The sequence below is a fragment of the Primulina eburnea genome, chromosome 12 (assembly GCF_022965805.1).
Source record: "Primulina eburnea isolate SZY01 chromosome 12, ASM2296580v1, whole genome shotgun sequence".
In the NCBI taxonomy this organism is placed as follows: domain Eukaryota; kingdom Viridiplantae; phylum Streptophyta; class Magnoliopsida; order Lamiales; family Gesneriaceae; genus Primulina; species Primulina eburnea.
Window position 1 is genome coordinate 1,294,240 of NC_133112.1, and position 18,660 is coordinate 1,312,899.

Genomic DNA, 18,660 nt, shown 5'->3' on the forward strand with positions numbered 1-18,660 from the left:
TTTTAACGGGTCGTATTTTATGAGATGGATCTTTTATTTGGGTCATTCATGAAAAAATATTACTTTTTATGCTAAGAGTATTATTTTTTATTGTGAATATCGGTAGGGTTGACCCGTATAACAAATAAAAATTCGTAATACCGTCTCACAAGAAACCTACTGAAGACTAAAAATTAATATATAGGATCAAATGTACGCTGGATCCGAAACCTATTTAAAAAGAATTCTTTATATAATTCAATATCCGAACACGAAAAAAACCAATTGTGTCGAGTTAAGTATTCGCTCTTGGAAAAAATGTTCACCCCTACTTAATGTCGCATTTTAAATATTTGAAATTTAAATTGTCTTGTGATAGAAATTAAAGTGAACAAAAATTGAACCAAATCAAACAATTGGTTGAGATCAGTTTTTAGTCGGTCATGGTTTGAATCAGTATTAGAATTGATCAAACCGAAAAATATTGGTCTCGTTAAAAGTTTAGGTAAAAAAATACAAACCAAACGATTGTTAAACATACAACTTCTTAATTTTTAGAAATAATTTTTTTTATTTTTAGTAATAAATTTGTTGTAAATGCTTTTATTTATTTGCTAAATCTATTATTTATTTCCACTATTTCCACATATATATTTGTAGGCTAGCGAATGATTGTTGAATTTTTTGAAGCTAAAGTGTTGTAGATTTATAATAATAATACATTGAATAAAATAGTTAAACATAAAAAGGAAACATCACCGTCATTTGAAAAAGTCGGTCCCAATAACATAAATATAACTATCAATCACTTTAAATAGTTATTTTTTTGTGTATTTTCCTACCATTCTGGATATTAACAAATTTAATTGCAGCTTTTTAAGTAATTTGATGATAATTTAGTTTAGGAATTAAAACTCTTAGCATATTTCATAAAAATATGAACATATTTAATATGTTCGTATACAACTTTCTGTAAGATCCTTTTTTGAAATTTACTGGGGGTAAGAATTAAGTCTTCCCAGGAATAAATTTATCTGAAAGGAGCTCTAAAAAAGAATTTTTTAAAAAAAGAACTGAAACCAGTGCAGTTGCAAGCAGTGCACCAGCAAACCCAATGTAACCAAGCATGGTGCTGCGATGAGTCACTCCGTGTGCATTAGAAGTGCGTTGTAACTCAACCAGTTTCGGTAGAACAATTTTCCAGAATTTCAGATGCTTTTTCGACACCTCCTGATCTATAAGGAGCGATTATGTGAGTTGTCTGCTGCAGTGGACCGAGTAACTCGTTGTCAATGCAATCGTACCTGCGTATAATCTCTCTATGTATGAGTTCCCTATCCAATCGCACTGAAATAACTCATTTCATAATGAAATTAAAGATTACATTATGTTCATATATAATTGTATAACCATTAAGTTCCCGACGACTTACAATTTTTCGCATAAGTTATTTGTAGCAGATGTGAGAGCGATGATCTTCATTCTTATTTCCAAAACTTCTTGTGCCGGATACTTTTCAAATGGCTTTTCAAGAAACATTGAGAGCCCCTCAATGTTTTTCTCAAGTTGCTGCTGGTGGTACTCAAAAAGACTCTGCTTTATGGCGGTCTCTTCTTGGGTCATCTCATTCTTGAATAGCACACCACCAAACATAAAAAATGCAAAGGGATATGTATAACAGAGAATCCGTCGGGATAATGTGAGTCTGGTAAACCCATCTGTAATCCAACTATTATCTTTCGCCACGAATTCTCCTGATTCGAGAATATCCATTTTCTGCCGCAATCTTTTTATCAGATCTTCTTCTGCCTTCAAAGATTGTGCATGAGATTTGTACCGATAATAATAGTGGCTATAGCGCAAGATGTCATTCTCTGAATTAGCAGTTTTCGGTTCAAGGTCCTTTTTGTATTCTCCACACGCATGATTTGCTATCCTAGTCCAGGTATGTGCCAAACCAGTCGCCCCACCACATAGCCAACTGATAAATCGAAATATTTAAACAAACAAGAGATGCAATCACTAGTGCAAGCATTCTACTCGAAAGCTAAATTGAATTCTTGATTTCCATCCTTATTAAATTGAATGTAGTAGAGTTAGATAACCAAAGCATGTCATACAACCAATCCTTATTTGGATAAAGTTTTCAAAATCTAAAGGATAAAATCTCAGCAATTATGAGGACTGTTAATAACGTAAAACATTGAAAAGTGCTCACCAGAAAGGTTGTCCACAAATGCAGCGTACTAGGTTGCATCCCCCATTTTTCTCCACTGGTTTACTGCACTTGGGACAACTTTTCGCATTTGCAATAATCCAATCACCCGTCTCTGAGTCATTCTGGCACTTTCTGAGCCAAAGTTCCCACATCAGACACGAACAAGGAGAGTGTGCTTCCGAGGAGCAACTAAAACAGAACTGAAGACCACATAAACATTCAACTTCACAGTACTCATCGTTCTCAGCACGAATAGCGTTCCCGCAACTGGGGATGCTGGGACACCATTTTACCCTCCTATTATCTTCAATATAAGATTCCAAAAGGAAACGTTCAAATTTGTCAGACAATTGTGGATCCCTTGCAATCACTAGATTTCTAATCTTTCCTTCATCACAAATCGAATAACACTGGTAAGCCATGCACGTAATTCGCCTACTCTTTCCCTCATTTATTTGCACTATAAAATAATTGGTCCAACCTTATCACAAACAGATATATGAATTAGTTAGAAGTGCTCAAACAATTCTATTGAAATTTTGAGTAATATTTTTAAAATTAAAATTTTGCCCCTTTGTCGTCTGGTAGTAAAGCCATATACTTACATTCATCACAGAAAATGTGGCCGCATTCCATTGTTGTCATCTCATCGGTAGGGAATTCGTTATAGCATATTTCACAGGTTGTATCTGTCAAAACGTGAGATGAACTAAAACTCGAGCTATCAGTCAGTGATATACCAGCTTTTGCACACAAATGCTCTTTTCCCTTCTCGACAAACGATGTCAGTACATTGTCAACATCCCAGCGATAATGCATAAGCAAAGTCCGTGCATTATGTTCCTTTAAGGATAGCAAGTCCATCGTTCGTTTCAAGTCATCTTTCTGCACAATTTTCATCAGCATTCACATTTTCATAGCTTTAAAGATTAATAAGAGGAAGTATTATAAAAATCAGTCACACACCTGTGCAGCCAAAAGCGATTCTTTTCTGATAAACTTCAAAACCAAGCAAACAAAGCAACAATTAGAAAATGTTCAATAGAAACATCATAATTTTCTATATTGGTGGAGAATGTAACTCTGTATTTGCGCCATTTGCTATCCGCGTGAAAGCTAGAAACTAAATCAAAAATCGCACACTCCTTGAGAAGTCGATGTCTCACCCTATATGGCTTTGCACACATTTTAGTATTCAATATATGCATCATGCTCTTTGATCCAATCTATAATTTTTTTCACTTATATGTAATTTAATTCAATCTATAATAATTTTTTTCGTTTATCGAGAGAATCGACATAATCGAACAATGAAAGGTTATTATTTTGAGTGTACACATACCTTACAAGAAGGAGGCCTGGTACAGTAATATTTTTGCTCATCTTCATCTTCCTGACACTCATCATGGTCATCATCATAAACTCCATCACAATATTCATCATCACTGTCACTGCCTCCATATCCATAATCCTCCATTTTCACGATTTCTAGCTGTTGAACACTAACCTTTTCTAGAAAAAAAAATTATGGATATAAGGTATGCTCGATTAAACCTAAATAGGCGAATAAAAAATCAAGTTCCGGTCAGAATTGCTTCATTTGCTTGTGAATAAACAGTGGTTCCAGTCCTTAAGATATGCCTTATATAGTTTCTCTATGGGAAATCGAAGGAAGGAAGTCGTTAGCGTTTATTCCGTTAAGATAACGGAATACTGGAGCGATGGAAGAAAGACATGGGCGTCCCTCGCGCCGACGTTTAAACGGCGTTATCAGTAGAATTTTTCACCCTAATCTGTTTGCCAGATTTTCCTTGGAGAATAAGGCAGATGATAAGAAATTTAAATACGGTAAATTATATTATATTTTAGATTTTTGAATAAACAAAATCTATAATGAAAGGAAATTTAGAATTAATTTTTTTTAATGTAAAAGAGGATTGAAGAATCATTGCAATTTGAAATTGTCGTCTACCACTAGTATAATTAGGCTAGTATCCTTTGAGATATTAAAATTTTGAAAATTAAAAAAGATATAATATGATGATTTGAACGTGGATAATATTTAGATACGATTCGAATAGATTTGTATATTTATAAAATTATGATAATAGATTTTTTTTGGATTTGTTAAATAAATAAGGATAAACTGAATAAAAAGATAAACTATGACAGCAAGACTATACTTAAATTTTAATATAAGTAATTCTCTTATATTTAAATATTATTATATTTAAATTATAAAATAAAAACTTCACATAGGAATATTCCAACATGCATGTAATTTGCTAAAAATGAGTGTTGGAGTTACATTTGTAACTGAAGATACATAAAACATAGAAGAGAATATTAATCCTTCCTGTGAAAATCAACACAATAAACCAAGGACAACAAAGATTTTATACACGGAAAACCAAAATCTTGATGCTTGTCAGCATAATATGAGGTTAATTCTGGTATCAATCCTGAGAAAGCAAACCCGAAATTGCTCCACGTTATACGAAATTTGAGGAAAGGAGTTGCAATATCTGCTAAAACCTTAGCGTTTTGAGTACTGAGGGCGCTTCCTAGCTTTCCTTAGCCCAGGCTTCTTCCTCTCGACTATTCTCGAGTCTCTGGTCAGGAGACCTTCCTGTTTAAAAGGCGATCTGTGACTTGCGCTCACTTTCAGTGAAGCCCGAGCAACACCAAGGGAGATCGCTTGAGATTGCCCTGACAGGCCGCCACCGTGCGCCTTCACAAGGCATCATAGCTACTCTCATAGCCTAAAGTCACTAGAGGAGTCTTAATATACTGCAGCCATAGAGGATTCCCTTGAAGGTATTCCTGCAAAATCAGTTCGATTAATGTCGACTTTGATCTTAAAATCTCAGAATCCTCACAATAAGCCTCAGAATTAGTCAAATCAAGCTCAAACTTAAGAATATTAGGCTTGTGAGTTCACAAATGTGTTCGATAATAGGCTCGCGAGCTCGAGCTCGACATGTTTAGGTGGCTCGTAAGCTCGAGCTCGAGTTTCACTTGTTTAGGAGGCTCGTAAGCTCAAACTTGGCTCATTTGTTGAGTTGACAAATAAAAATATTAGTACTAATGTCAATAGAAGGAATTGAAGTATTAAATGATGAATTATTGCACTGTTATTTATATGGTGATATCAATGTATGACGAATATCTGTTGTCTGAATGCTAGATGTATTATTCTGAGATGTCAATAATATACTGAGTTTATGTTTTTTTTAGTTGTTATTTTTGTCGTTTTGATTGTTTATGAATGAATGACATTTTTATGTCTGATTTAAAATTAGATTATAGATATATTTAATTTTTAACATACTCGAATCAAGCTCAAACTCGCGCTCGTAACTCATTACATGCTTGACGTGCTAAAAAATGAACCGAGCTCAAGCCAGACTTGTTAAACATAGTAAACGAACTATTAATGAATCAAGCTCGAGCTCGAGCTCGATTTGATTAACATGATAAACGAGCTTTTAACGAGCCGAGCTCGAACTTTTCTCGAGCTTAGTAATTTCAAGATAAAACGAGCTCGAGCCTGATAATAGAAGTTTTAATCGAACTCGAGCCCTCAAACAATCTTAGCTAAACTCAAGCCTGATACTTATTGATTTGGATCGTTTACCTCCTATTTTGGATGCTTTCAGTACAGTATTTTATCGCTTAAACACTGTTACGCAAGCTGCAGGAGATTTTCAACAGGGAAACTACCCAAGCTGATCAAATTATTAAAAAAAATCTCCTATAATTATTTTAAAATTACAGTAAAAGAAATTTAATCTCTAGTACAATATTTATTAAAAAATACAAGTTACGCCAGAGATTCTCAGAAATAGCGTTCTAGATCAAATTTCTAGTTTTGGCCTGACAAGGCGGACTATGTTTTATGATACTAAAAATCATAGCTTCAGCCTACTACTATCATCATAACGATACACCAACAGAAAACGTATAATGTTGAGGAAGAGTAAAATATCAGCGTAAATAAGAAAAAACCAATAAAATCCGAAGTGCTAAAGAACCTTAGCATCACGATAATTTGATGAAAAATTTTCCGGAGCCTTCCTGCAAAACAACCCTAGCAATAGCGCATTTCCTGCGGCCGGTGCCGATAATATTCTGTGCCGCGAATCCACCAGGAAGCCTGGATTTCACCAGAGTTTCGAGATCGGATGTTTCCACGTCTGTGTCGGCTACGGAAGCCGAGGAGGAGATGACGAAGGTAGGGAATTTCAGAGACAAGGGCTTCAACGTAGCAAGTGAAAGAGAAGGAACTGGATTCGGTGAGATATAGGAGGAGAATGAGAGGGAAGCCATGGATGAGGCGAGAGCGGAGACGGAGGTCGCCATAGCCATTGATGGAGGTGTGGTGACTGGTGAGTGAAGTTCTTTGTATCGTGAAGAGGAGGATGATGCAGTTTAATTGACCAATATACCCCTCCGAAGCAAGATTATCCAGAACTGGAGCATGACCAACCCAATTTATATGGACCGATATAGATATTAATTTCTCTACTGGGCCGAGCTAATCCAACGCTACTACTGGTTCAGGTTTTCGGGTCATCCCCACAAGGTCAGACCCATCCATATGAGACTAAACTTTGGCACAATTCGATATATTTTCTGAGTAATCCATAGTTAAGAATTATTGTATTGAAATTTCAAATTCTTTTATTAATAACTAAAATTTTAAAATGTTTAATTTAATAAGAAGATCGTCCTATTCCAACCTCTATTAGCACATGATAATTAATCGAGGGCAAATACTTGTATGAGACGGTCTCTCAGGTCGTATTTGTGAGACGGATCTCTTATTTGGGTCATCCATGAAAAATAATTACTTTTTATGCTAAGAGTATTACTTTTATTGCGAATATCGGTAGGGTTTACCCGTCTCACATATTAAGATCCGTGAGACAGTCTCACATGAGACTCACTCTTAATCGAGCACAAAAACTCATGTACGGTCTCATGAGTCAATTTTGTGACCCAAATATTTTTTTTTACGTCACAAATATTACTTTTATTGTAAATGTGGACAGAGTTATCCATGAAACCGCCTCACAAAAAATTTACTCTTCATCAAAATATTACTAAAGGATCTTTCAGAATGATAATTCTATATATATTTTTATAAATCAATACTTGAATTCACTCCACCGAGTCAATCGTCATCTATCCACAATCAAATATTTTACGAACAATTTCTACTTTTTATATAAAAAAAATCCTTATCCCATCACAATTATTACATATTTTCTCTCCGCTACATACAAATTGCATTCACTATATATCATATAATCGAACAAGAATCCACACATTAGTTACACTAATTACCATATCAGAACTATATAATAAAATTTTAATTAATATGCTCCAAGATTTCTAATTGAGAATTGGCTCATTCTTGGCATATTTTCCGAATGCCTAAGTCCCAAAGTAAGCGACACATCCCCCGCCTGGCTTCCACCCCTAACCATACTTCCACCACCACCGAACTTGGCCTCCGGCCAATACTCAGATGGCGGAAAGACACCAGAAGCGGCGGCGGCAGAAGTGGTGGCACCTACTAGAGACAACCCGTGTATCAAATTATCGGTTTCTTTCGTAGGGTCATTTTCTGGTGCATTAACTTCCAATCTTCTGCCTCCTGGAGGAGAGTTGTGCATTGGAGTCTGTGCTGCTGCTGCTCCATGTTGTACCTCATCTTGGAACTCTTTCTGGTACATTTCTTCCACCATGGGCTTCCACAGACGAACCCTAGCATTTATGAACCAATTTGATACCTGGAAATCCATTGAATGTATTATGAGTGTGTGTTCAGTGATTGGTAGTACGCACTGCTGCAGCATTAAATTCAGTTCATTGAGTAGTAAATATTTAATGAACATAAACCCAAATCATGCAAATAAATTCGTGCCATATGTACTTTGTCCTATTATGTGAGAAGGGATTTTTTGTTCTTTATTAGGTGGATGAAAAAATCAGCAAAAAAAAGAAAGAAGCACAACCTAACAGTATGTATCATGTTTGATTGAGACTTCAAATGGAAAATGCATCATACAGAAACGGACCAGGAGCTTTGTTCAAGGGTACACATAGGGGAGAAGGCTGTTGATATAACTCGTCGGATTCCGATGATGCTACTGTGGATAATGGACGTGAGATCGATAATTAGATTTGGGTTTCTTCCAAATTTCAATTTTCTTATGCGTTTCAGCGTTGGAGAGAAGAGTTGGATGTTATTTATTTCATTAATTAAATAGAAAGTTTATCATAACAATTTATTTAACATAAAAAATATAGGGGGGCCATGCTCCCGGGACCCTTACTGGGGCCGCCACTGATCATACAACATGGTAGACAAGGGGATGTGAAGAAGTAGCTTCTACAATTTTATTATTTTTTTGAGTTTGGAGAGAAATGGTCATAATTGAGTCTTGAATTTGTGATATCATCATAAATTTGGGATCTTGGTATCAGATGAACTGCATCTTTTTACTTTCCATAATCAATATTCTAGTACATTTTTATTTGTGATACACAGATTGACGTTATACAATAATGTTAGAGAAGATTTTTTCTCGAAGACGACCATGTTAATTATAAATTTCTGATTTTTGTATATATTCACAAAATATAATTAAAATTCTATCGAATGAGCTTATAAATTATTTCAAGCAACTTATAAGTTGTTTGTAAGCTCATAATCTCTAAAACATTATTTAGCAAATAAATCTTTAAAGGGGTTTATGACCATGAAAAAAAAAGATATATCAGCACATAATATTTTATAGCCTGCAAGGATTACCCCAAGACCCAGTGGTCTTGGGTTCTAGCTAGTTTCACCAAACGTGGGTTGTATTTATTTATTTTTTATTGATATTTGTATTATTTGATTAGTTGAGTTTATTTATGAATTGTGATGATTATAATAGTTTGATATTGATTGATCGTACTAAAAAATCCATATTTCCATTTACACATATGGAGAGACAAAGAGAAGAAAACGTCGAGTGGGAATCCGGAAAAATGAGGAAGAAATAAAGATTTAATTAGTTTTTTTCTTTCTAAAGTTATTCTATGTATACAAATATATAGTAAAATAATTATTTTCAAATATAGTATTTTGTTCTTTTTGTTAATTATGATAGAGATACTTTAATTTCAGGTATATTACTATTTTAAAGCTAGCTAATTGGAAATGTCTTGCTGCATTAAATAAAAAATCTGGCTCCTAGCTCTGATTAATAGCAAACGGGAAACCCTAGCTATAAGTATAAGTGTATTAACTAGAGAATTAATGGAGTATAGGGGAAAATTTGTAAAATAACGTCAATAAACTATATAATTAAGAAAATGATCTCCTTATGTATATTCAAATACACATAAGTAAGTCATTTTCTTAATTAATTAAATAGTTGACCAAAGTTAAAAAACAAATACCCCGGAGTATACTCAAATAAAGGACATGCATGCATTCACAAAAGAAATATGAACTATATTTAGCTACACATTACAACTTGGCTAAAAATTATGGAAAATCATTTAGAAGTATCATTGACATTATGTTTTACGTCGATCGTTTTTCCATTTTAACGTATATATAACACTAGTCTATATAATATATATGACTGATAAAAAAAATTGACAGATACAAGTAATTTATGTAATGATTAATTATATGATTTGTTGTATAGGTTGAGTCGAATCTGAATTAAATCAATCAGTAATCATCTTATAAACAACCTAAATAATATCTTATTGTGTGAATTATGTGAAAGCCGGTTTTCCTTAATTTAAGTGGATTTTTTGTTTGTTTGAATAATTAGAATTTTAAAGATCTAACAGAGAAAAGTTCATCTGCAACAATTCTTATAATATTTTATGTTACATTAGCCATTGATAACTCAACTTATTTAAAAAAAATTACCACATTAATAAAAACCTAAAATATAAACTAATGAAACATGAAATAGAGTAGTTCTCTTGTGAGACGGTCTCACGAATTTTTATTTGTGAGAGAGTCAATCTTACCGATATTCACAATAAAAAGTAATAATCCTAGCATAAAAAGTAATAAACTTTCATGGATGACTCAAATAAGATATCTGTCTCACAGAATACGATCCGTGAGACAGTCTCACATAAGTTTTTGCCCACGAAATATTACAACAGTTAGTAAATATGATTTTTTCCATAATTCCTAACTTTATAAATAGTAACCTTATTTATTGCCGAAAATAGGTACCTTATATACTCTTTTAGGTTTTAGACTAATCTATTGGATACCTGGGATTCTTTTTGTGCGATGTGCGTGCAATGTCTATGCTATCTTTTTCGCTTATTTTTATGATCTTTAAGGATACTTTCTCCACTAATGTCTTAAAGAACATATATTAATTGAAGACCTTTTTTTTATGAAACATGCACGTTACTAGAAGTATCATGTATTTACTTGTGACCACCTGTCAGACTTTATCTTTTTCATATGTAAATGCTAAAAATATTATTAAAAAGAAGAAGAAATAAATCATTAACCGAAATAAATTAAAACGTGTGTTAATTGAGTCACTAAGAGAGATATAATCACAATAAAAATGCGTAGAATGTGTTCATGCATGCATATCAGTGAAGAAGAACGAAAATTTTAGCAATATTTTTTAAAAAAGGTATGCAAAATTTTTGTTACTTAATTTTCACTTTTTCCACTTTGGTCCTACTAACGGTGAAATAATATTTTTAATCATGTAACTTATATGCTTCTTTTTTTTTTTCATTTTTGATCTTGTTACGATGAAGTTTCAATTTTAATAACTTATATGCTTCTTTTTCATTTTTTTCATATAAGTTACTAGACTAAAAATGAGAATTCTTTGTAACAAGATAATAAATGAAAAAGAAAATGTAAATTACAAGACTATAAATATAAATTTACTTTTAACGTGACCAAAAGTGGAAAAATAAAAATTGTAAGACAAAAAATGTAATTTGCCTTTTTTAAAAAATTAAAGTTTTACACTTATTTTCCCAAGAGTCCTTCAGATAAATTATTAATATAAAGTTAAAGAGGAAATATTTCCTCCAATATATATATAGTCAAACTTTAAATCACATCAAAAGTATATAAACAATGCGTGTATATGACACTATAATATAATATTTTTACTATAGGATTGTTATCAAAACATTATCAAAGAATCGCTTACTAATGAAACTAAGTTTTTTTTTTTCCAAAAGAATGAAATGAAACTTTGCTTAGAGAAAGAAGGATGGATGACAAGAATCTGCACACAATCAATTCAAAAACCAATGGGCAAAATGAAATATCCCTATCAGAGAGAAATGACACATCGATTTTGATACCAAAAGAGAAATGTAATGAGTACCTGGTTTTTCGATAAACCAGTCTGCCGAGACAGCAAATGTTTGTCTGCTTCAGTTGGGTACCTGTGTGACAAAATAAATAATAAAATGTTATCCTTTGTTTCAACCACCCACACACACACACACACACACACACACACAGATATATATATATATATATATATATATATATATATATATATATATATATTCTTCTTTAAGTTCCCATCTTTGATTAAATATACAATATTCCACAACAATCAATCATTACACCAATAAAATTTATTGCATGGGATTCTGTTCAGGGCAGCAGAAGCAAATGGGATTTACCCAGTAAATCATTTATTTTTTTAATGAATTTCACAGAGCAGGCTCATCAGCACAAAAATCATGGACTTAATAATCAGAACTTCTTCTAAATGAGTAGACTGGAATTAAAGTGCTGGTGTCACCATAATTTGTCTGCAAACTTTTGATATAGGCATATAGCTGATGAGTGCATGTATATATATATGTGTGTGTCTGTGTGAATCCATTTATTCTGTTAGTGATGCAGTAAAATGAGATTTAAGGATTCCACCTTTTTTTTTTTGCTAGAGTAACAAATACTATGTTTTCATAATTTAAAAATAAGGAAATGAAATGCAAATAAAATCTTTACACAACTAAGCAGAAAGGACTAAAATATAGGTCAACTGACATTTTCATTTAGATATGACAACTTATCATTAACAAACACGGTAAGACTCACCTATATATGTAAACATATATACTCTATTTTTGCCATGGTTGATATTTGTAATTGTCTATCCAGATTCTTGGAAGTTTAAAAGTGCCATGTAAATTTAGTGAAATAATAATATTCACGTTATGAGTCGTGATTTATGCATAATATTTTCTCAACAGAGGGTGCCTAAATAATCAAGATTCTTAATGATTTATTGAAGAATTTTCTCCTCACAAACTCCTAACAAATTTAGTAACGCAGGTGTATGTCTTAACGAACAATTTTCTACCCAAGACCAGAGAGACCTTTTGCCATTTATGTAAAATGTCAGCACGCATTTGTTTCTTGTGTGTGAGTAAGAATTAAGCAAAGAGATAAAAGAGAGAAGTGTAATACGGATGTAGAAAATGCTCAAAAAGCCAGGATCTCAATATGTTAACAGAGCGCTCAGGCAATCCTCTCTGGGGCCTCCAAGATTCAGCATCCAGCATTCCCATATGCTCTGCTGCCTTTTGCTGCCTATACTTTTGTTCAAGAGTTTTCAGCCTTGGTGTCTCTCCTTTTGTTATTCCACTCCCTCCTGTCACATCTTTCTCCCCTAGAGCCTCACAGCACAGCCTCAGCTCGGACGCTATCGCGTCCTTTATGCACCGGAAGTGTCGCGACATCGCCTTCTGGGCGAGCCCCGTGTATGTGGACGATGCCCCGTGACCAAGTACCGAGTCGAATGAGTTCACTATTGATTGCATTTGTTCAAAGTATCTTGTGTATCTTGCACCCACCTGATAAAGTTACTTGTTAGCTGGTACACATATAATTATTTTAAAAAGTTCATCTGTAATACTGGATTGTTTCCTGTGATTTCTTGTGACCAGACCTCGTTCGTACTATTTGATTCCGGGCTTATTTAAAAAGAAACATCAGATTTGAGTATTTCATTTAACATGAATATCATCAGGAATCTATTTGATGTGTCAACCTTTTCCGGCAGAGGGAATGTAGAAATAAAGTTGAGGCATTGTTTTTCATGATGTTCGATTATTGCAACAAAAGAGAGAGAAATGATATTCATAATTAAATTATTATATTGAAGAAAATAGAGCGTGAATCTTGATTTAATTCTTAAAAAACTCACTAGGCTTCTACTTGTTTATGGGGACCTTTTCTCCTTTAGATCGAAGACTGCCAATTATTCACCATTATGCGTTATTTAATAACCATAATACATGATTAAAAAAGAATCAAAAGTTAATGGTCCCCAAATGGAGACAGATTAAGCCCATATTTTTTCTTGAGCAGTATGTACAAATCATTCTATAATGTTGATTCCCAGCAGCACCAACGGAGGTGTGTCGATCATCGGATCGACATGTACCCCCGACAATAGCCTGCCATCCTAAGAGACTTTTCGAATTGGGTTCTTAATTTAACCAAAGTGACACCTCATTAAATATAATAAGCATTTATATTTGCATACTGAGGAATGTCCTAGATCAATTTTATAGTACTAAACTTTAATACTAAGTGGTAAGTTTGGTGAAATATTCATATCAGCATCCTCTCTTCATCTTGATTGATTTGCTTCCAGAAATCTAATTGTAATGATTTTTATGTCATATTTGAATGGATTTTTTTGGCTAATAAAGTTGATCTGGAAAATTAGAAATAGTGGCTAATAAATATACATTATTATACCTCATCAAGCATCGACAGTAGCTTGATTTTCCTTCTATGGTACTCAGTCCTCTCAGAAGGAGATAAAGACGGTTGATCCGTTGAGGAAGACGTCTTCACGGTTCCACGACCAGCATCTGAGCTGGAATTAGGGTTTTTTCCAACTTTCTTGAATTTCTGATTCATCGATTGCCCTCTTCCAACACAACAAAAATCTTCCAACAGTTCTTGTGCAGCTCTTAAGTAGCGTGAATTCCTTAACCCGTTTGCCAGTCGTGTGGACTCCGCAAACCCGAGGTAGATTTGATCATGGAAGAATTGTTGATTAGTAGCAAGAGTACTATTCAAGCCATATTGATGGCTTGAAGGGACCATTCCATCGAAGAACAATTCACCATGTCCAATACTTAGTTTCTCCAACTTTGTGGCTTCCAAGTTTTTTAAAGAGGAAGATAGTGATAAAGAAAGGCCTTGACCTTCAACGATCCTTCCGATTCTCATGGTTTCTGCGTTTAATCCACCACCTCCGCCGCTGCTTGGAATCCAAGTTAATTGAGATGGATTAGTACTCTCAGGTGCTGCTACTGCAGGACTGATCAAGTGGAACCCTTGAAGATGAGCGGTATCTGACGTGTTGGGATTGAATTTTTGGAGTGAAATCTGCTTAAAAAAAAAGAGTAGATTCAGGATTACTTAACTTCGAATTCTCTGAATTTTGATGCTGACATGTTGTGTGGTAGCAATAATATGTAGTACCTATTCTCTTTTTGTTGCAGTGGATATATATGTAACAGTTAGTTAATTACCTCATCTGCATATTGGATTTGATCATCCAATAAACCGGAGTCGGTTCTTCGCCACGGCAAGTTGATCACTTCAGCCAGCATAGACCCTCCCGTGGCGTTGTACACCGGTGGCTGAAGAGTGGATAAGTTATCCACTTGGGAAGATAGAGGATCAAATCCTTGAAATCTTATCATCCAATCTGCTTGATTCTTTGCTGCCATAGATATATCTTTCATATGCATTTGGAAAGTTGTTGATACTTTGGACATAAAATTTCTGGAAATACCAAAAACTCTAGGGGTTTCTAGCTAGGTTATTCCATATACACATCTTCAAACTTGTTTCGGAACTCCGTACCTAGTCTTGGACCTGGTAAATTACACCATCAAACAAGAAACATAATCAAACTTCAATATATGAGTGCAAAAAGGAAATTCATTTGAATTGGACATAATATAATTATATCAAGACGAAAATTTCCACTGAAAAAAAAAAAGAACCTAATTTCTTGAACTACATATAAAAGAATTTTCACTTCACTTTCTTCTCACATCCACACCCAAAGAGCTCCTAGTTTATCACCCTCCATAACAAGACGATCACAGGTCAAAGAAAGCACGGTTAGTCGGATACGATAGCACCGAATCCCAGAAATTAAACATCATTTCTCTGTTGAACTAATCATATGATATAGAACTAAATTAACTCTTTTAATGTTACATATCTACTCCATGAAATCTTAGAAACAGGTAGTTTTTTTCTCTCTCAAATCAAACAATATAAAAGCCAGAGAGAAGCGATAATGAAAGAAGAAGAGAAAAAGGGGTCACACTCAATATAGCTCTTCACTTCCTCACTTCACTTTCACCAAACTTTCCATATAATATAAATACAAAGCTTACCATTCGCACGCCATCTTTCTTTATATTATATATATTAAGTTAAACAGAAAGTTAAGGTAGAGAGACTACTATAGGACAATATATACATGTACAGTACAATTCTTGGCCACTGGCCTTAGTGGACTCAAAAAGGTTTAAGGGTATCAAAGATTTTGACATTTTAAAGCATTATTAATATAGGGATGTTGTACTAGATACTACAAAGGTAGGGTTTGTCAAAAATACAGTGTTTCGATGCATCATAAGCCATTGTAATTTGCTTGAGAGTTTACGCATTTTTTACTTAATTTTTGATGAATTGGCTGTTGAGGGACAGGGACAATTCTGTTGCCAAAAAGACAACCAAGATTTTGATTAAAGAAACGGGGAGATGCATGGATCAAAACGCACTGATTAAACATTAGGACAAAGATTGCAATTTAATTAGTCGTGTAAATTTACCAAAACAATATTTTTTCCGGCTAGAAACCTCATTATACTATACATTAAAATTCGTTTCATAGATTAGTTAAATAACCACATATGTCCTTTGAGTTAATCGGACTCAATAAGGTTTCATGCTTAATTTTTTAAAAATATGCAAATAAATTTTACCTCGTAAAGTGGTCGAATCAGTGTATATTCAATTGAACAAAAACATAACGCAGCAGTAAATATATAGAGGTCGATGCAACGTTCAAATAAGAGAAATAACTCCTATTATTTAGTCACAACAGTAATAATTTCATGTCACAATTAAATCATAAATGTTCAATTTTTCTCACATTTCTTAACTTTTTACAATTTTACACGAGCCTTTCGTATTGATCGATATGGATCATGTGTCCCTTGTTGGATGCTGTCTAAAAATCTATAAAATAAAAAATAGAAAATTAAATGAGCTATTTAAGAACATGTCAACTTAATTTGTTTAAAACTTAAACAAGTCTATAAATATATTACAATATAATAAATATCATTTGGGTCAGGTTGGATATCATTTGCCAAGTATATAAATCTTCGTTAGCCGGTCTTACGAGTCAATTTTGTTAGACAGGATATCTTATTTGGATCAAATACATAAAAAAATATTTGTGAGACCATATCACAATAGATCTACTATTTGTCAATACTCGTAATGTGTAAATTTGTCGGGGACCACACGCAGTTGTGTTGTCGAGGATGGAAATATGTGGATGCTGTGTGTGACTCAGAATTCATGAATTGGAATACTTCATATTGATAAAATTTATAATTGCCCGTTTGTTTGCCCAGCGCCCTGTGGGGGACTACAAACAGCAAGCTGTAGTTAGATGGTGACAACCACCATTATATTATCTTCTTTTTTTAAAAAAAAAAAAGAAAAAAAAGTGTACGCGTTTTTAAATTCCCAACTTTATTTTGTAAGCATGTAAATAGTTTAAAGATTTTTTTTATTAATTATTATTACAAGTGATGCATGATATATAAACCTTGTTTAGTTCATCTTATAAAACCTAGCAAATTCTATTGAACCGTGAGGAAAATTATTGTTCCTCAACAACGCTTGATCTAGAAATTATGATATGATTATTATATTTATCTCAAAAATAATATTCCATAGAAATATACCGGAAGAGTTTATAATAACTTGTGAAATAGAATTAAATTGGAAAAATATAATTTTTTTTATTTTGGTCTTCTATACGTCGAATTCAAGTCTTAATCTTGTATCTTTTTTTTTTTTGATAATCTTAGTCCTTTTTAATCTGAAGCGTCACGGCGAAAAAAATGACTAAAATTGCAAAATAAACAAACTTATCGAAATTTGATAATATAGAATATCAAAAGCGTAGATATCCAGACATACAAAACAAAAATAATTAAGTTTTTCCCAAATTAAATTTGATCATATGATAATTTCTAAATGATTCATAAAAGGTGGAAAACAGGTTCTAACCAACTATTTTAAATCATTTATAAAGGTGTTTATTGTGGTGGGTCATATTGCTTTTTATTTATTTATTTATATATATATATATATTTTTAACCAGGATTGGAAAACACACATATCACACACACGAAAGAACAATATTTCAATTGGTCGCATAATTAACTATTTTGAGTCGTCACATGTGTTTTTTTTTTACCTTTATTAAATACAATGTAATTAATAATTATTGAATTTGAGTTGGGTCTATGTTGAGCCTCTGATTGAAATGGAAATGATTCCAAACGACCATATTTATTTTTGATAATAAATATTAAATATTTTAAACCTATTCATCTTTTTGATGTTAATTCAAAATAAAGACTTTTGCGATGGAATATTCATTCGACCAAATTGCATGTTTAATATTTACTTCGTCCACATTAATGCACACGTTTGAATCTAATGCAGCCACGCACGGAAATGGAATTTTGTTGCTACCGCATACATAGGATATTAACCCCCATAAAATAAATTCTTATTTTTTATATAGTGAGAAAGACAAAAACTTGTGTGAGACGGTCTCATGAGTCGTATTTTGTGAGACAAATATCTTATTTGGGTCATCCATTAAAATTATTATTTTTATGCTAAGAGTATTACTTTTTATTGTGTATATCGGTAGGATTTTCTGTCTCTCATATAAAGATTCGTGAGACCATGACCTACTCTGTGAGAAAATTCTCTTGATGGTGGTTGTATGAAATAATTACTAGATTTGAGTACCATTTAAGGTTTTCTTTTAAGTACATATATTACATTAAGACATGTTTTTCCTTAAATAAAATTAAGGAAATCCCCCACCAATTAATGGTGCTGGTTATCATTTATAGACATTTGGATATTGACAAAATTTTAGTTGGGTAATAATCCTCAGATCTATTCACACAGACATATTTTCATTTGAAAGTGTCTTGTTTCTGCTCAAGGCCCACCATTATGCCAAATAATTGTCCGGCCCAGCACTTCCGGTCCCACGTTGATAGTTATGTAAAATAAATATATGTTTTTAAATAGTTTTTTTATCCCATTATCAATTCCTCAAATT

General features: G+C 33.1%; 2 protein-coding genes and 1 pseudogene across 8 annotated transcripts; all 3 read right to left on the reverse strand.

Annotated features, from left to right (window-relative positions):
- Positions 1–901: 901 nt before the first annotated feature.
- On the reverse strand, positions 902–4,067 carry LOC140808343 (probable E3 ubiquitin-protein ligase ARI1). Of its 3 annotated transcripts, XM_073165443.1 has the most exons (7): positions 3,752–4,065; positions 3,540–3,689; positions 3,164–3,196; positions 2,803–3,082; positions 2,198–2,678; positions 1,412–1,960; positions 903–1,283 (listed from the first exon to the last, which is right to left on the reverse strand). In XM_073165443.1, the coding sequence occupies exons 2-7, from the start codon at positions 3,672–3,674 to the stop codon at positions 1,154–1,156; spliced, it is 1,608 nt and encodes a 535-aa protein (XP_073021544.1). In that variant the 5' UTR covers positions 3,675–3,689; positions 3,752–4,065; the 3' UTR covers positions 903–1,153. The 3 variants fall into 3 exon arrangements, with proteins under 3 accessions (XP_073021546.1, XP_073021544.1, XP_073021545.1); XM_073165445.1 differs by having other exon boundaries at positions 902–1,283; positions 2,198–2,501; positions 3,540–4,067; XM_073165444.1 differs by lacking the exons at positions 3,164–3,196; positions 3,752–4,065 and having other exon boundaries at positions 2,803–3,117; positions 3,540–3,680.
- A 392-nt stretch (positions 4,068–4,459) lies between these two features.
- On the reverse strand, positions 4,460–6,688 carry LOC140808330 (small ribosomal subunit protein uS9c-like; annotated as a pseudogene).
- A 776-nt stretch (positions 6,689–7,464) lies between these two features.
- Positions 7,465–15,777, reverse strand: LOC140806965 (BEL1-like homeodomain protein 2). 5 transcript variants are annotated; one of them, XM_073163540.1, is made up of 6 exons: positions 15,665–15,777; positions 14,783–15,131; positions 13,998–14,636; positions 12,699–13,084; positions 11,599–11,659; positions 7,465–7,995 (listed from the first exon to the last, which is right to left on the reverse strand). In XM_073163540.1, exons 2-6 carry the CDS (start codon positions 15,029–15,031, stop codon positions 7,576–7,578), a joined length of 1,755 nt encoding a protein of 584 aa, XP_073019641.1. In that variant the 5' UTR covers positions 15,032–15,131; positions 15,665–15,777; the 3' UTR covers positions 7,465–7,575. The 5 variants fall into 5 exon arrangements, with proteins under 5 accessions (XP_073019641.1, XP_073019640.1, XP_073019642.1 ...); XM_073163539.1 differs by having other exon boundaries at positions 15,595–15,689; XM_073163541.1 differs by lacking the exon at positions 15,665–15,777 and adding an exon at positions 15,314–15,586.
- Between the last annotated feature and the right edge of the window lie 2,883 nt (positions 15,778–18,660).